The sequence below is a fragment of the Hipposideros armiger genome, unplaced genomic scaffold, assembly GCF_001890085.2.
Source record: "Hipposideros armiger isolate ML-2016 unplaced genomic scaffold, ASM189008v1 scaffold_132, whole genome shotgun sequence".
NCBI lineage: Eukaryota > Metazoa > Chordata > Mammalia > Chiroptera > Hipposideridae > Hipposideros > Hipposideros armiger.
In genome coordinates, this window is record NW_017731482.1 from 2023440 (window position 1) to 2042390 (window position 18951).

An 18951-nucleotide genomic window follows, 5' to 3' on the forward strand; every position below is an offset into this window, starting at 1 on the left:
GCTTCCCCAGTGCTGTTCCCCTCCCCCAATTCCCCAATAAAATCTTTAAAAAACAAACAAACAAAAAAACCTACAATGACATATCACCTTACATACTCTAGAGTGGCTAAAATTAAAAGGCTAACAATTCCAAGTGTGAGAATGAATGCGAGAATGTAAATCACCTGAAACTCTCATGCATGGCTAGTTGGAGTAAACAGGCATACTTCATTTTATTGCGCTATGCTTTATTGTTCTTCACAGATGTTGTGTTTTTTTAAAAATGAAGGCAAGACTCTCCACCAGTAAAAACAGTACAAGTCATTTTATTGTGATTCTTGCTTTATTGTGGTGGTCTGGAACTGAACCCACAATATCTCCGAGGTATGATGGTAAAGTGGTATAACCACCATGGGAAATGTTTTGGCAGTTGCTTTATAAATTTAAACATATACTTACTGTGTGATCCAGCAATTCCACTTATAGCTATTTAGCCAAGCAAAATAAAAACATCTGTCCACAAAAACACATGAATGTTCATAGCAGAATGTTCATAATAGCCCACAACTAAATACAACCCAAATGTCCAACACTTGAATGGTGTACAAATTGTGGTATATTCATATGATGGAATATAAATCATCCAAGAAAGGAATGTTTTAATAATAAACTCAATAGCATGGATGAATCTCAAAAATATGTTGAGTAAATGAAGACTGACACAAAGGAGTATCACTGTATGATTTTATAATAGGCAAAACTAACCTGTAGTCATAGTTATCAGATTAGGGGTTGCATAGGGCCGAGGCGGGTGGGAGATTGATTGCTAGTGGGCTTGAAGGGACTTTCTTGAGTGGTAAAATGTCCTATATCTTGATTAGGGAGATGGTTACATAGATATATACATTTGTCAAAACTCATTGAGCTATATATTCCGTATGTGTTTATTTTATCATATGTGATATGGTTACTAAGTGACTAACAGGTGGGGAGCATATACAAGGTGGATTTGCTGGACAGAAGGATGATTCGTGTCCCTTTGGTGGGACAGAGCAGGACAGTGCAAGATTTCATCATGCTACTCAGAACCACACAAAATTTAAAACTTACGAATTGTTTATTTCTGGAATTTTCCATGTACTATTTTAGACCATGGTTGACTGTGGGTAACTGAAACTGCATCAAGCAAAACTGCAGATAAGGGGGACTACTGGATGTATATGTATGTATTTTTTTTTCTTGAAAATTGCCTTATATCCAAAAAAATATAAATAATTCATACAAACTACTAGGGAGAGAGCCCAAATATCTAAAAGAAAAAAGGGGAACTGTGTGAATAAGCACTTCATAAAAGAGGATTTCCAAATAGTAAACATATGAAAAGCTGCTCTACATCTTTAGTCAGAAGAGCAATGCAAATTCAAGTCATAATGCAGTACCAATATAGACTCACTGGAATGTCTGAAATAGACAAATAATATTGAGTGTTAACAAGCCTGAAAACAACCGTAATCCTGCTACATTGGGGGATGGGAGTGTAATTTGTACAACCAGTTTGGAAAAACTGTGGCAGCATACCCATACCTTACGACTAAATAGTTCCTTTTCTAGAATATACCCCACAGAACAGCATGTGTATCAGGATATATATTGAAAACTGTTCATAGCAGTTTATGTGTAAATAGCCAAAAATTAGTAACTACTCAAATATCCATTAGCAGTAGAATGGTTGAATTGTTTTGTAGTCAAACAGTGGAATACTATAAAACAATAAGAACAAACTATATGTACCTATGTGGATGAATCTCACAAATAGAATGGTGACTGAAGAGAGATTTAATACACATATAAGATTCCACTTATGTAAAATTCAGAAATAGTAAAATTATTTGTTAGTGTTGGTTACTTTTGGGTGAGAAGTAGGCACAAGGGGTACCGATAACATTCTGTTTCTTGATCTGGGTGGTGGTTATGTGGATATGCTAATTTTGTGTAATTTATCATGCTTTACATTTATGATTTGTACACTTTCTGTGTATAACACTTTGATTTTTAAAAATTAGGGCAAAATAAAGATATTTTTAGGAAAAAATTGCATGGTATTCTTTGTAGTGTGACTGAGTATGAGATTATAGAAGTCAATAGTTTAGTAATTAGTATCTGAAAGGGAAGTAATAAAATCATTGCACTTACAGTAATGGCAGCTTCACTTTGTTAAAACCTGAGACGATGCTGTTTAGGCTTCTACTGCTTGCCTCTTGCCTTTAGCTCTAAGGCTTCTCTGTTGTCGCTGCTGCAGTGCCTACCATGGGAACTTACTCAAGTTGTACAAACCAGTGTGAGGGGTATTTAACACCTGTGGAACAAGCTTTGGTCAGTGGGAGGTGGGAGTCAATAGATATATGTTTCCCTTTTTCTCACGTCACTGACAGTCTTGAGATGCATTTCATAGGGTTTCTCATTTTTGTCCTCTGTAGCCAATGATTGGGCCAACTGTCACACCCCATTCATTGGCTCTCTGTCTTTTCTTGTTATGCTACTCCATTCTTAACTCCTGCTCCCCTATAAAGTATTCATGCATAAGCCTTCTCATCAGACTCTGCTCAGCACCCCATCTAGCCCAAAATGTCAGTAGTGCTGAGGTTGAGTAATCCTGGTACCTGAAGCCAATGGCTTGTTTTAAAATTCAAGCTCTTCAATATTCAATCATTGTGACTTTGGGAAATAACCACTGAGTGTTGATTTTTGTGTCTATAAGATGATAATGATAGATACAAACAGAGCCCTTAAGAGTTAAATGAGGTAAGCTCTATAAACTTAATGCCTGGAACATAGAAGAGTTTAATAGCAGCTATTGCTATTTCTTATTCAAATTTATATGCTACTTTCTGAGGTTCTCAGAGGCATTTCCCCTGAGTATAAAAATTCTTTCCTAGAGACCAAGTTCTCGAGTCCTTATAAATAATCACAAAAAAATAACTTCTGCAGAATCAAGTATAGAGAAAACAGCAACATGAGTCATATGAAGATTTAAATGGATACATAGGTTTTTCAATTGTGTAAACTTTTAGCTCTGTTAAGATGATGCTGTGTTAGCAGAGACTAGGCACTGCAATACAAAGGTGGTTTTGCCAGTAACACAAGCCTATTGTTAAAACTTTTGAGAACAGCAATAAACATTATTAGGATACATTGTAAAACACTTAGCAGAAAAGCCAGAGGGCATAGTATGTAAATAACATTAAGCACTAAACAAATTAACGCTAAAATATATATAACAGGAAATTTAATATTTCGTTTTCTTTTAAATAGCTAAGTTGGTGTATGTATACATTGTTGGGCGCTATCTTATGCATTTAGGATGTTTAGTAGCAATCCCTGGCCTCTAGCCACTAGAGGCTAGAACACACACACCCCACCCCTAAGCTGTGACAACCAAGTGTCTCCAGACATTGCCAAATGCACCCTGAGAGGCAAAATCAGTAGTCGAACTGAGATAAACCTTAATTTGAATTCCAGCTCTAGGGCTATGACTGTGAATTTGAGCACATTACCTCTTAACCTTAGTTTTAGTAAGTGAGATAATGTATGTACTCATAGTGCTTAACTCTGAACCTGACACAAAGAGTTCAGTAAATTATAACAATTATTACGATGCTAAAGCCTGTTCTCTTTTGTGGCACTCTGCCTCTCTGTCCTCTAAAAGTGAAATGCCCCTCTCTGTGTAGCCTGTGGTCCAGTTGTCAAACAAGAATTTCTCAGTAATGTCATTAAAAGGCATTAATCTTTCATGTGGGCAGGTAGCATATACTTCAGGTTTGCTTTCTCCCTGGCTATGGATTTGCTCTTCTTCCTCTCATGTTCTTGTTTGACTTGGGCAGAGTTAGGAGTACCTTATTTCATTTGAATCTGCTCCTGATGTTACATTATGTATGGTGCTCTTAAATATTCATAACCTCTTGAATTAAACTTAATGTGTTCAAGACTAGTTCAGGCTTACAGGAATCAGACCTGTAGAAATTGGAAAGGTAAGACTAAATCTTATTGTTTTTTTTTTTTAACCCAGAGGCAACAGCCAATGAAAGTATTTATTCTTTAGCTTTATTTTTTTGCAAGTATGATTAAAAATAGTAGTAGCCTATAATTGCTTTGATACATATTATGTCATTTAAATTTTATTAAAACCCTGGGCAATGAAAAGAGAATAAAAGGAGATTAGGAAAGGGAACTCTTGATGTATTGTAAGTACCAGCAAGATACTACATTAAGTACTTTATTATCTCCTTTACTTCTTACAACAATATCTGCAAAGTAAGTAGCATTATCCCTGTTTTTAGGTGAGCATATGATGGTTTATTTGCCAAAGATCCCATAGTTGGTAAATAAGTGACAGAACCACTAGAACCCAGGTTTTTATTCCAAAACCTATCTCATTTTTATAATGCTATGCTACCTTCCCCAAATGAGCATATGCCTCTGCCTGAAATTTCTTTGTAGGTCATGTGTTGTTGTTTTTTTTTTTAAGATTTTATTAGGGAATTGGAGGAGGGGAACAGCATTGGGGACTCAGGGAAGGGGAACAGACAAGTTGCTGTCCTTTTATTCTTCAGTCTAGTTGTGGAGGATGTCGCTTCATTGGCTAATGTTGGTATTATCATTGCGCTCTTCCTAGCTGAGGCAGTCGCTCACCAGCCATTGGAACGGCTGCTCACAGTGGCTCTTGGCAGCTCATGCCGGCTGCTGGCCGCTCACGCTGGCTGCCGGCCACTCATAGTAGCCTATGGCAGCCCACTGCAGCAGGGGCTGTAGCCTACGCCGTCGTCGGTGACTCACGGTAGCCCAGCTCCAGGTTGAGCTGTTGTTCACAATCTTAGCTGTAGAGGGCGCAGAATCACTGGCCCATGTGGGATCCAAACCGGGGCCCTGCTGCTCAGAGCTGGCATCTCAAGCCAACTCCTAACCAATGCGCCACTCGGCCGGCCCGGTCATGTATTTTGACCTATTCTCTGAACCACAAGATAATAGCATAGATTATAGGACTTTGGAATGTGATCAGTCATTTTTCCTGTTGCTGCTAGGCCTACAGACCTGTCTTGCCCAGCTTCTCTGGCCCGGTGGCCTACATCTCTGCTGTTCTCCTCATCCAATACATTTGTGTCTGGTTTATAGGCATAAGAAAGTTTTTAGGTTCAGCCTTTTTTGGCTAAATGAATAAACCTTATTTTTTTATTGTGTGTATTATCTTAGTTTTTATGGGTTCATATTACTCAAGAATTCAGAGCAAGAATTAAGTTAAATCTTAAGCCATGAAGGGTACGTTTGGCAAGAGTCAAGTAAAAGCAGACATTACAATAAAAATTAAGAGAACTTTATATCTAATAAGGAAAATAGTCTCAAAACTGTCATGTGATCTGTTTGTTCTAATCGACTACTGAGTAAAAGATATTTTTAAGTCGATAGTTGCCTAAAACTCTATCTTGGTATGATTTGTAATTTCAGCTGAGAGAAGAAAAGTTACAAGACGAGAAAACCTCTGAAGATCAAATCCACAAGCTCTTACCAGAGGATACAGAAACAGGGAAAAGGAAAATGGATGAACAGAAAAAAAGAGATGAGCCACTAGGACTGAAAACAAATCTGGAGCGTGTAAGTACATCACCTTTTTGATGGACATCTGCCTCAAAATCAGCAATTAGCCCAGGTGACATGGATCTGCAAAACCTAATTTTGGTGAACTATGATATGAGACCATTAACAGTCATTGACTATGTAGCTTAAGAGTAGTGAGGAACTTAGCGTCCAGATGGGAGCTGGAGAAAATAATTTATGAATGGGACAGTGAGACTTGTGTGGAAATATTTAGGGAACAGTGGGGAAAAGGATTAGAGGAAAAACCTAGTATAGTATACTATAATACTTGTGGTAAGTTTTATATGCATAGTCATTTTGACTTATGTGTTGTCGTTTGACATTTGAGCTTTGTATGTCTTATATCCTCTACTAGGGTTCCTGAAAGCTTGACTTTTACTTCCCTTTTTTCTTTATAATGCCCTAAGCAGCAGCGTGCTAGATACAAGATATTAGATTATATTAGATTAGATACTTAGTTTAAACTTAACCAAATTATACTTCTAATTGTGCTTTATCTTGTCTGATTTTTTTTTTCATTACTTATTTACCAAGCAAATTACTGGAAAAGGTTGTAAGTGGTATATTTAGCTTACATAAGAAAGCACTTTTGGAGGGTCCACTGAGTAGCTCAGATGGGTTATTATGATTTGAGTTTTTTTTCTTTACTAAGTCATATTGGATTGTACGTCTTTTATTGCTTGCTGAAGGTACTTAACATATCTTTTAGAGTCATATCTTTTAAAATATTTTGTGATTCAGCCTTGTTATATTTCCAATTAGCCAGAATTAATAAAGCTTTACTGTATAGAAACACAGAAAATATAACAAAATAGAGACAAAAAAAATCTCTGGATCAGAAGTCTGCCTCTTAAACAGGTCCCAACATGAAATAACTTTGGCCAGGTTACTTATGTTATCTGTGCTTTTGATTTACTCTTTGCAAAGGCATTTTTCCTGAATTTCAAAAATTTAAATTATTTCAGTTTTCTTGGATTGATAGTATTTGCTGATTGTCAACAGGCATGTGGGGCTTTTTAACTCCAGTTATAATTTTTATCAGTTAATTATTAAAAATAAATTGTTTTTATTGCTAATAGCCAGTTATGCAGATTTTTTAATGCAAAAATGCATTGAATAAAATCTGATCTATGAACACTTCAAGTTTTAGATTTTTGTGATTTTTACCCATTTTCTGTTTGCTTTTCTATTTCTGAGGACTTTTAAATAGTTATAATTTTGCTTTAAATGTCTTAAGAGTTTTTGGTGTTAAACAGATAATTTTGTTTAGTTTAGCCAAGGCTGCATTTAAATTGAGACCAAAGAGAATCAAGTAGACTTGAGGGGAAAGCCAGCTGAAGGGTTATATTTTACATAGTGTTATGATTAGAGCTGGACTGATGATTTCCCTCTCCTGCCCCCCAAACCTCAGTGACTCCGTTTCCTGTGGAATTAAAAGAACTCTTCACGCCAGCATTCAGGTCCTTAGTATTATTCTAGCTTCTATTTCCATCCTTATATCCCACAACTCGAGGGAATGGAGATGTTTGCTTTCCCCCAAATATGTACTCTGTACTTTCCCTCCTTAAAGCCTTTGCTCTCTCATCTTCATCTCAGTGAAATGTCACCCAGTTTACCTGTTGAAAGGCTATTTCGTTTTTCCATGTCCAGTTCAAAAGCTGTCACCTTCCTGGATCCTACAGAGATCCCTCCCTTGTTTTTCCTCTCCCATCACCCACTCTCCCCTCCCAACTTCCCTCCCTGTACTTTGTAACTTTTACAGAACTTATTTCATTCTCCCTTACTTTACCGTTGTGTGTTTGTGTTTCTCTACTAGATTTGTAAGTTTTTTGAGTATAGGGACCGTCTTATCTATTTTTAAATCTCCTGTAGTACCTTGCATAACACAAGTGTTTGATACATGTTTATCAAGTTGAATTCAAATGGAGGAAGGGAAGTGCTTATTCCAGAATCAGAGGTTATCATTTGTTACTTGTTCAGAATAAAAATAAAATGGGAAATGTTTAATTTCTTATGATTTATTATGGTATAATTAATATCAATAATAATGTAAATTGTTGGAAGACAATCTGGTATAATAATTGCAATCATATCAAGGATTACAAAAAAAAAAAGTGAAAAATTGCTTGTCATCCCAAAACCTAGAGATAACCCCTATAAACATTTTAGTAAATATTCTGCCAGACTTTTCTAAGTACACGTGTGTATCTATATAGATACACACACACACACACACACACACACACACACACACACACATATATACTGTATATATATATATATATTTTTTTTTTTAGAAAATGCAACCCAATGCACATACTGTTTTATAACTTTTTAAATAAACTATTAAATTGTGGATGTCTTTCCATGTAAATAAAGAATCCCACATCATTACTTAATGGTCTCTTAGTATTCTTTACTGTGGAATTTATTCTGTTTACTTAATTAATCTCCTATTGATACTTTGCTATCTAAACCACCACTGTGATGAGATCAACTTTTCTCATTAGTTCCTTAGAATAAATTACCAGAAGTGGAATGACCAGGTCAAAGGGAGTGTCCTTTTCAAGACTTGAGTATACTTATTACTCATTTGCCCTCCAGAAAGTTTGTATATAGTTATATTCCCAACAATATAGTACAAGTACTAATTTCCTCATACTCTTGCCAACTCTGGGTATTATCATTCTTTTAATTTTTTAGGTACAACATTTTTTAAAGTATCACTTTGGGGATTATATTATGCAAATTTTATACCATTTTAGGAATCCATAGTGCTGTGGGCTTATTTTTATCCAAAGGGCAAGATAAGAGGTAAATGTTTTCCTATATTAATGGTTCTAGGTTTTGGGAGGTGGAAATATAGAAGGATGGGGAGTACCTTCTATCTAGATAATTATTTATAATAATAAATTTATTTTTCAACAATTAAAAGGAACCCAGTATATATATTATAATACTAAAGTTTTTTCTTAAAAGATTATTAGTATTTAAATTGATAAAAATAAAATCTTTTGGTGAGTACTTGCTACTTGTTAATGTACTAGGTGCTTCTAATGGTTTATCACAATCTATATGGTAGATGGAACAGTCTTTATTTTATAGATGAGGAAACTGAGGCTCAGAAAGTTAAGCAACTAACCTGCAGTGACCATGATAGCTAAGTAATGGAGTTGGGATTTGAATATTCTTTTATTTGGTACTGACTTGATTATGTAGAAAGACCTAAATACAAATTGCCATTATTTATTCCATTGAATCTATTGATATCAGACCTTTTTCTTTTTTCCCAGAGTTGAGAAGAGAATATCATCAAATTTGATAATGGGTTAGTACTATTAAAAAGTTTTTCGAGTGAGTAGTTTGTACAGCAGGGTTCTTTAAGGAGTGATACCCTGCAAAATGGAAAAGCTCCTCTGTAAATTATAATCCTTCAACTGTTTCTCAAAGGCTAACTGTTAGGAAACAGCCTATTGTATATGTGTGCCTATCAGCCTAGAGAATAACAAGGCATTTCAGGAATGCAGTGTACTCTAAGCCATGAGATGATGCCTTGCATGCCTGTCTACAACTTTCACTTTGATAGTCATTTGATTATATTAGATAACTGGTTAATCCTTAAATGATTAGACATTTTTTGTTTACCTGCTCTATAATGGTATTGGGAGTCTTAAAGAAGGTCACTTGCTCTCACAGAGTTGACTGTCTAAAGCAGAAGACAGACTCTTAAATAAGAAGCTACAGTTCAGTGTGACTAGTTGCTCCCTCTAAAAAGACTCTAATATTGAATCATGAAGCAAATCGTCACTATATATTGTATGCAAAGGCACATGTTAAAAAACTTCAAATGTAAATTGAAAGGCTCTAACAGAGAGTCTAAAATAAAATAAAGGTAAATGGATGAGTATCAACAAGAGGGAAACAGCTGTCTCTAGGGTTATGTGGAAGCTTTTGCAGAGAAAGTGACATTTAAGATGCCTCCGAAGGGCCAATGAGTATTACATAGGCCGAGAATGTGGAGGGGGAATATTAGGCAAAGGAAATAGCATGTCCAAAAGAATAGAGGGTTTGAAAGACTGTGATGGTAGCTGTGGAGAGTAGAAAGTAGTTTGGTTGTACTAGAGCTCAAGGAGTTCCCTGTGTGGGAACTGGTGTGAGAAAAGCTATGAAAGAAGATTGAGTCTAGTTTTGAAGATTACTGTATTATGGTGCAGTGTTTAGACTTGATCCTGAAGTCAAATAGTTAAGCAGGATTCTGTGTGTGCTTGATAGTATGGCGGGGATGAGAGAGAAGAAAGGCTGAAGAGAGAGAGACCAGTAAGTAGATTATTGCAATAGTCCAGGCAGAAGATGATGAGAATCTAAGGAAAGGCAGTGAGTATACATCTGAGAGACAGCAGAATGGAGTAGAGTGGAAATAACATGGAGGCAGTTGGGAGACAGATGTTCGGGATTTAAGTACCAGCGTTAGCTACGTATTAACTCTACAATCCTAGGCAGATTAACTACTCTGAGCCTCAGTTTGTCATCTGTAAAAGACAGGTAATAATCCCTTCTTAATAGAGCGGATATGAAGAGTAAACGAAATAAAATATTTAGGTGTGTTGGGCTACTCAAAACCTCTATACAATGTTGTTATGGCTTCGAAGAAAGGGAAAGAGTCATAGATGACAATGAGGCTTCTAGCTGGGTTGGTAGTGTGGCTTAGAGAAGATAAACAGTTTGATTTGGGATATATTAAGTTTGAGCTACATTTGGGATATCAGATTGGGATCTCAAGGAGGCAGTTGGAAGCAGATTGGAGCTCAGATAGAAGTGACATGTAGTAGAGATTTGAAACAATAGCCATGGGAGATTCAATGGGAACCCCAAATGGACAGTGTTGTCTCGCTTATCTCCTGCCAGTGTCCTGCGCGCCTCTCAGATTCAGAGAATGAAGAACCTTCCCGAGGCAAGATGACACAGACACATCGCTCAGCATTTGTTTCCAAGAACAACTCCTACTCCTTAGCTTTCCTGGCAGGGTAAGAGACTGACACTGAATCCAGTCAAGGTGCTTTCGTTTTGGGGTATGAGACCGAAGACTGGGGGAGCGAAGTGTTTGTTGTGGCTACTTTGGGAGAGGTGGGAACTGGTTTTCAAATATGGATTTAGGGACAAGGGGCTGATGTGAATTTTTAAAGAAAAGTAAATTTTACCCATTTCTGGTATCCTCAGGGTAAGACTGCTAATTGTTTGGCTGCAAAGTGTGAACTTTCCACCCTGGAAGGAAACAATTAGGCCTTCCTCAGCTGACAATATCCATGGATTCTCTGTGGACTTTTTTCTATTCATAGGAAGTAAGGCCAGAGTTGACTTTATTTTCAGTGCCTAGAACTAAAATTATATGTTAATATATTTCAAGAGGGCAAACTGAAAAGTTTTTAAGACCCTTGCCAGGGAACCTCTTGATCCTTTAGACTTTGCAGGCCCTAAGGAGGAGAGGAGGGAGGAATTGGATTGGATGTTGGATAATTGGGGAATAATGAAGGGCTGGATGGAAGGGAGGAAAGAAGGGAGGAAAAAATGGAAGAAAGTAGGAAGGAATCATTCACTGAACAGACATTTTGTGAGCAGCTACTATGTGCCATGCTGTTTTAATATAAAGGTGAAAAGACAATCTTTACCCTATTTTGTTATCTTTTTTTGTTTATAGCTGGCATTGCTCACCCTTATTTCTAGGGTTCCAATAGGTTTCTTTCCAGTAGCACTGTGAAGTATTTCTCTTGCTGCCCCTGTGGACATACACCTGGACCCTTTTTAGTGTAAGTCGTTAATATAACCAAAAAAATACTACCAAGTTTAAGAATGTTATGAAGTATATACTATTGTGATCCCTGATGTAGTTTTTGTATCTGAATCCTTTTCGTGTATATCCTTTTGGAGCACTCTGATTTCCTGTTATTTCTAAGAGTAAAATTCACTAACTCCCCCTACCCGCCTTAAATGCTGCCCCTTCTCTAGGTAAAGGTTAACTCCAATTCCAGGAAGGCCCTTTCCTAGAATATTTATTCACTCATGGCATTTGTTGAATGGACACTGTATTGTAGCCACTTAGGCTTGATTGATGTAATCAGGACCTGATAAGATGTAAGCCAGTGTACTTTACATTTATGATGAAGATGAAACTCGTGCTTGTGCAGATGAGCTTCAATTATAGATGCCCTCTCAAGTTAAAAAAGATTGCCTAAGAATTGGCAGCTGCTGATTGTGTATATGGATTGCCCCCCCCCCGCATTTATAGCAGGCATATCTTAATGATTATAAGAGGGATCTACCGAAGAGAAAAAGATCATATCATTCCTCCAATCAAGTCACAATAAATACTTTCTGAAACAGATAAATGTTGCTTTGGGCAATCTATGAATAGTTAATTAATATTTCATAATTTGGAATGACTTAGAAAAAAAGAAATTTTTATTAAAATCTAAATATTAGGTTTAGAGGCCAAATTAACCCAGTTAGTTGGAGTGGATATTAAACAGGTGAATTACTTATCACCTATTCCAGCCTCTACCCTTGTAATTCATTCTTTTAAAGCTGGTAGCAGAAATTAAATAAATTAGTAAATAAATTAGTAAATAAGAAAAAAGAAAAAGACAAATAAAGCTGGTAGCAGATTAACATGTCATTACTTAGACATGCCTATTAAGGAGCTTAGAAAATTCTTCTCTACGGCAAAACATAAACCCTACATGGCGGAATGTGCTTTTGATTATGTGTGGCTCTGGAATATCTGTAGTATATCTTCATTTCCTGCTCCTTGGCCCATTCTTGCCCTTATCCTATATCATTGAGCCACAGTGGAACTAATTTATAGCAAAAGATTCACTTAACATTTTACTGTAAAGAAACATTTGTGATCAGTATTACACACTTCTGCATTTCAGTATTCATGTTTTCCAAATATCCAAGGTTGTGGGCTGAGTTCAGTTATTAATACAGTTATTAAAACAATTGGATTTGCTTGGTAGGAAATAGTTTGCTGATGTCATGGAAATCTTAGGTTGGAAAATCTATTATGGTAAGTAATACTGTGAATTGCGTCTCTTATTTAGTCAACATGCTTTTTTCCTTAGGTAAGAAAAAAAATTGCAGTTACAATTGATATTTAGGAAAACAATATGGAGTTGTTAATGCTGATAATGAGATGTAGCATATGAATATATTGAAAAAGAATTAGCTTGGTAATGGTTGCACAACAATGTGACTGTAAACTTAAAATGGTTAAAATTTACCACAAAAAACTAATTAGCTTTGTTAATAGTTTTTGGATATTTCAAATGCATTTTTTTCTGTTAACAACAAAAGGTTTTCTCTGCAACCTTTTTCCTAAAGAGTATTCATATGTAAAAGCTTTTAAAGTTTTTACAACTACTTAAATAAATCTGCATTTGTTTTACTTACCTACTTTATAGACTTTTCTTTCTTAAGCCCAAAAGCATGGAGGTAAGAGTGAGTAGGCCTGATAAGATGGTTATTTTGGAAGGAATCCATGAGTAGATTCTGGCTATGAGTCTTGCCAGCAGCTCAGTATATTTTCATTTGAAAAATTCAAAGCAAAGAAGGCTTTGTAGCACTAGTAATGAAGTTCTATACCCCTTTGAAAATGAAACTTTTAAATAAGCAGATTCCTCTAAGTTAATCATGAAATATGTTAGCTGAAAAAATTAACTTGATATATAATTGTAAAGTTAAACTTTTATTTCAGATATTTGAAAAACTGGTTTGTTTTCTAAATTTATTTCCCTTCACTCCTAATTTTCTTCCCTACTAGAATCAAACAAAAAACCTGGTTGCAAATTTTTCTAAAAGCGCAGCCAGGAAAATTTTTTTTTTTTGAGTGTCTTTTCTAAGAGCTACATGTCTAGTTGTGTTTTCCTCTCTGCTTTGGCTGTCAGCAAGTTTAGGATTAGGACAGAGGTTTCAATTCAGTCATCATGGTTTTCCAGTGTGTTATAGAACAGAAGAGTTCGTCCACCTGGCGCTAGCAGAGCCAAAGTGTTCCAGTGTTCAAATTCCGATTATGTTCTGCCTAGTCCTTTGGTTCCATGGGGGTTGGGGACTTTGGTTCTGGGTGCAGCTGGAGGTCAAAGTTCTCTCCTTTGGGCATACTTCACTTGTAGAACTTGAGTTTTGATCTGTTGTCTCTGAAAAGCAACTCAGTATCTCATTAAACAGGATAGGACCATTTTGAGTTGGTTCTGTGGCTACAGATTCCCCCTTTTTGTTGTTCATTCCTCAATCTTAAGGGATGTAGGGCAGCTGGGTCCAGGTTCAATTAAGATGGAGGATCAGCGTCAAGATAAGAGTCAGATTTGTTCACCTATTGTGCCCTTTATCTGGCTCTTACAATCTCGTGTGCCCACCTCTTCTACAGTGGTCCCTGAGCCTTAGAGGGGGCATTCTGGGTGTTCAATTTACAAGACGAGACCATAGCAACCACAGGTAGGGGTAACAGCAGGCCAGGATACCTGTACCCTAATATGAGATAAAGAATAAAGAGTAACTTTTGTTATCATGTCCCTCAGGACCCAAACGGTGATGATGATCATCGTGATAATCATTGGGGAGCATGTCTACATGCAGCTTGGAATTGCAAGACTCAGGAAAAGGGCAGTTTTAGTTCTCAGTGATTCCGTGTCAAAGGATGGGAGAAAATTTGGAAAACATGTTTAGAGAGTCACAGGCAGATAATGGAGGAAACTAGGAAAATTCAGGATCCAGTCCAGTTTACAAGTAGAAAACAAAACAAAACCCAAAAGACAATGAACAGCACTAGACTCTAATATCCACACGGGTATATTCAAGTTTCTATTGAAACATTTTTTCCTCTAAAAATCACCCCCATTTTTACCAAAGGTAGCAGAATTAAGACTAACTTATTTGCAAAGTAAGTCTAGTTTTAATAAACTGGTCCTGATTATTTGTGTAAATCCAGCAAGCATAGTAATTAACCACATAGGCATTTTTAAATCTGCTTTGCTGGAATTTTTTTCGTAAGTAATCTTCAGATGGAGCTTAAAAAGGCCTCTTAAGGGGTCGGCCGAGTGGCTCAGTTGGTTAAGAGCTTGCTCAAGAGTGCAAGCTCTGAGCAATTAGCAGTTCTATTCCCGGCCTGAGCTGAGTTGCCGCTGAGCTACCAACAAGTGGCAGGATGGCTCAGCTACAAAACAAACAAAAAAACCCCAAAAGGCCTCTGAAGGCCAGAAAAGCCAAGGACTTAGCAATCAGAGAATGCCTGTGATACCTATAGTTTGGGGCGAATGCCCGTCTTCTTGAGGTCCCCAACATATCCTGAGTTTCTTTCACCTAATTATAACAAGCGCAGTGGCATTGTCTGTCACGTCCTGTGTGGCAAGGGCAAATGGGACACGAGAGGGGCGGCGTAGATTTGAATAAGAACAAGAGACAGAAGTAAGATTTAAGAGCGAGACCAAGGGACTCAGCCTTCAGAGATAGACTGAGCCACCGAATCGGGTCAACGCATGGTTTTTATTGATTCTTTTCAAGGAAGTAAACTGCTGTGCTGTGAGTCATTAACCGTGTATACTGGTGCGCCTTAAGGCCTTTTCCAATGACCTTTTCCCAATGTACTCCAGCAAATGCTATGCCTTCGTACTCCACCACATTGCCCCAAGACATAATTACATGTCCTCCCAGGGGAGACAGCTAATATCATTCCATCAGGTCCCAGTCAGGCCGAGATGCCCCCCAAAAAAGCTTTACAGATATCATTCCATCCGGCCTCAGTTTTCCGAGACACTCTCTCGACTAATGGGTCAGAGACTAATACAGGGCGGGTGGTCTAAAAATCGACTGTAAGACAACAATTGTCTCTGTCAGTTAACTTCTTGCATGCAGCTGGCAGGTTTTGTGCAGATGGTGACTATCAGGCACATTGTCCAAGGGGTGAAGGTACTGGGATCATTTGCAATGTAAGCGATGTGGCAAAAGACCATGGTAAGCAGCCTATCTTAGTGCTCTTGGAGTCTTCCTGTCCACACAGCATTTTAGCCGACTTCAACAGGATCAACAGGGACCACTTTATCTGGCACACACCTCACTCTCTAGCAAGACGTATCCTATCCATCTTGGGGGAAGTTTCCAGTCCAACCCCCATTCAAGTGTCCCTTCCCCTGGTTCGCTATCTTGAGGAGCTCTAAACAGTCGTGGACACAGGCCCTTTATCAGCTCTGGCGCTAAGGCATCAGGTCGTAGTCTTCACCAGACATGTCCAGAGGAACTTCCTTTGCCGCAGTTCCTAAGCCTTGGTAAGGAGCCAGCTCCAGACTATTATTGGCCAAATTCATTTTTCCAACTTCCTGGGCAATAGCCTTCACCCACCTTTGCAGGGTAGAGGACTGTTAAAGAGCCCACGGCTGCTGGTTAGGGGTGTAAACCTAGGGACTTAAGGAATGACACTGCTTTGTACCCAATTGCAAGTATTTACATGTGCCTAGTTGGGCACTGTTGTCCTGCATTACTAGTATTTTGATGCCTTGGTCTATAGCTGTTGAGCAACACTTGACCAGTACACAGATACCACCCTGTTCAGCTAGGATATAACCCAAAGCAATTCAATGATCTAACACAACTTTGGCCAGAGAGTCTAAGGCCTCATTTTGAGATGCTATGGCTTGAGCAGTCTCGTTGGCTATTATTCCTAAAGTTATTGAAAGATTTCTAATCATGGATTTGTGGGCTCCCACTCCCTACCAGGGAGGTAAGGTCCTGTCAAATGTTGGCCAAAAACATTCTTCCTGATAGCCAGAAATATTGGAGAGCTTCCCCCTTTTGAGTCATTTAAATAAATTTAAAGAAAGCTAATTAAATTTTATATGTACAAAGGACATGGTTCAAAACAAGTGGAATGTTAGAAATACAAGCAAGTAAAGTGGAAGACAAAGATGCCCGGAAGTGAGTTGTGCATTATTTATCTTTTGTTAGTTATCCTTTAAATAGTTAGACTTGAGATGTTAGGGGTCTGCATGAGCATTCCGACTGTTGGGACATATCTATGGCCAGGACATGTCCCCCTCTGATTTCTGGAAGCCTTCTGAATGAATTTTTGTCGGCAGTGGGACCATCCTGGGTGTTTATAAGAGCCGATCAATTTAACAGAGAAATGGGTTGTTAAAAGAATCTAGTAGGGTCCCACCCACTTGGACTCAAGCTGATCATCAATATGTTTGTTTTTCCATGGTTTTAATAATATCCAGTTTCTGGGATGGGTACAATGGAGAGGTACACCAGTTAGGTACCTCATCCTGCTAGAAGCAAACTTAAGAATAGGTATTAAAGTTAGACCTAAGGACTGCCTGTAAATGACAAAAAACTTAAATGGCATGGTTATAGATCTGATTAAAATGCAGTTGACAGAGAAATCTGCTTTTCTCTGTAACATAACATTTTAAGATAAATGAAAATATTATACCAGGGCCGGCCGAGTGGCTCATTGGTTAGGAGTTGGCTTAGGATGCCAGCTCTGAGCAGTAGGACCCTGGTTCGGATCCCACATGAGGGACAGTGACGCTGCGCCCTCTACAGCTAAGATTGTGAACAACAGCTCAACCTGGAGCTGGGCTGCCGTGAGTCGCCAGCAACAGCGTAGGCTGCAGTGGGGCTGGCCAGCAGCGGGCGTGAGCTTTCGTGAGCCGCACTGAGCGGCTGTCCAATGGCCAGCGAGCGACTGCCTCACCCGGGAAGAGCGCAATGATAATACCAACATGGGCCAGTGAAGCGACGTCCACCACAACTAGACTGAAGAGCAAAAGGACAGCAACTTGTGTGTTCCCCTTCCTCGATTCCCCAACGCTGTTCCCCTCCCCCAAATCCCCAATAAAATCTTTAAAAAAGAAAAAAGAAAATATATCAGAACATTGTAGACTCTTGGAGATTATAATCTCTAGAACATTCATTTAGTAATAAGAATATATACATACAAATACAACATAATTATTTATTTGACAAAGCTTCTCATGTAATTTTATTAAATCAAATAGACCTGATTATTTTAAATTTTATTTTATAGAGGGAGAGAACAAATCTTTGAGGAATTCCAAGGACCCACTGGAATAACCCAAAGCCATTTCCAGGTTAAGAAAAGCCTCCTTTTAAACCCTAACTCTGGGAAGTTTGTCAAAATATATCAAAAGTTTTGAACATTTGACTGAATAGGATCATAAGTCATTATTATGAAGCAATACTTAATTATCCATTGAATCAAAGTGATAATAAAAGACAAATACAGAAGTTCACATAATTGTCAGCAAAATTTAGTTCTTACTATTAAGGAAATTTGGTTTTTTTAAGTAATCAAGGACCTGATTAAGACAACATAAAACACAGAAAATTATTTTGATAAAACATAGAATCTTTGCTTTTTAGGCAGAAAACTTTTTCACAGTATCAGTAGCAGACCAATAGTCCAAGAAACTCTGTCCTTTTTAGCAGAGAGAGAAAAGCAAACTAATTTTGCATCAGCTTACTTTTGATATTTCCTTTCTCAGGATTCCTTTTCCACATCCCTTCTACAACTTTCTTCCTCCCCCCGCCCCTTCCCATTCTGAAACTAGCCTCACTTCAGGACAAAAATATTTTCCTTTCCCTCCAAAACAACAACAACAAAAAAAACCTCCGTAATGTATGCCTTTCTTTACTGAAAACATTTTCATATTAATTAGAATTCTTAATTCTTAAGAAACCTTAATTTCTAGTGACAACTAAAAGAATGAGCAATTAGCATTCTTAGATTGGTAAATATATGAATACATTTCATAGCCTCTAGAAAAGCAGGCTTTTGTTGGCAATTATTTACAATTTTTTTTTAGAAACGTGTTTTTTTAATAAAGTACTTTTGTTAACAGGGCCAAATTTATCTTTTAGTTTCTCAGTAATAAGCTAAAAGTAGGTAAACTTAGACTTACCTAGCAATCAATTTTTCAGTATTTCATGTTATGTGGAAATATCTAGATATTTAATAATTTTTATTTAACTTAGTAAAACTCTCAAGTTTCAAGTTACCAAAGAGATTTGGAAACCCATTTAAGTACCCATACTATATAATTATTGCTAAAGAGTTAACCTGAAAGAAACGTAACCCCATTTACATTTTTTAAAATTTACTGGCTCCTAACAAGTTTAGATTACTTATTAAAAGTAATATGCAAGGGCCGGTCGAGTGGCACGATGGTTAAGAACTGGCTTGGGATGCCAGAGGGCCCTGGTTCGGATCCCACATATGAGGGCCAGTGACACTGCCCTCCACAGCTAAGATGCTGA

General features: G+C 37.5%; 2 protein-coding genes across 2 annotated transcripts in view; one reads left to right on the forward strand and one right to left on the reverse strand.

Annotated features, from left to right (window-relative positions):
• CHRDL2 (chordin like 2) overlaps positions 1-18951 on the reverse strand; it is a 129651-nt gene that overhangs the window by 107764 nt on the left and 2936 nt on the right. The window lies entirely within an intron of this gene.
• The window catches only part of RNF169 (ring finger protein 169), a 90529-nt gene that overhangs the window by 49728 nt on the left and 21850 nt on the right, over positions 1-18951 (forward strand). Inside the window, exons 4-5 of the mRNA XM_019649329.1 lie at positions 5479-5625; positions 10534-10652. Coding sequence (XP_019504874.1) covers positions 5479-5625; positions 10534-10652 — 266 coding nt within the window. The remainder of the gene's footprint in view (positions 1-5478; positions 5626-10533; positions 10653-18951) is intronic.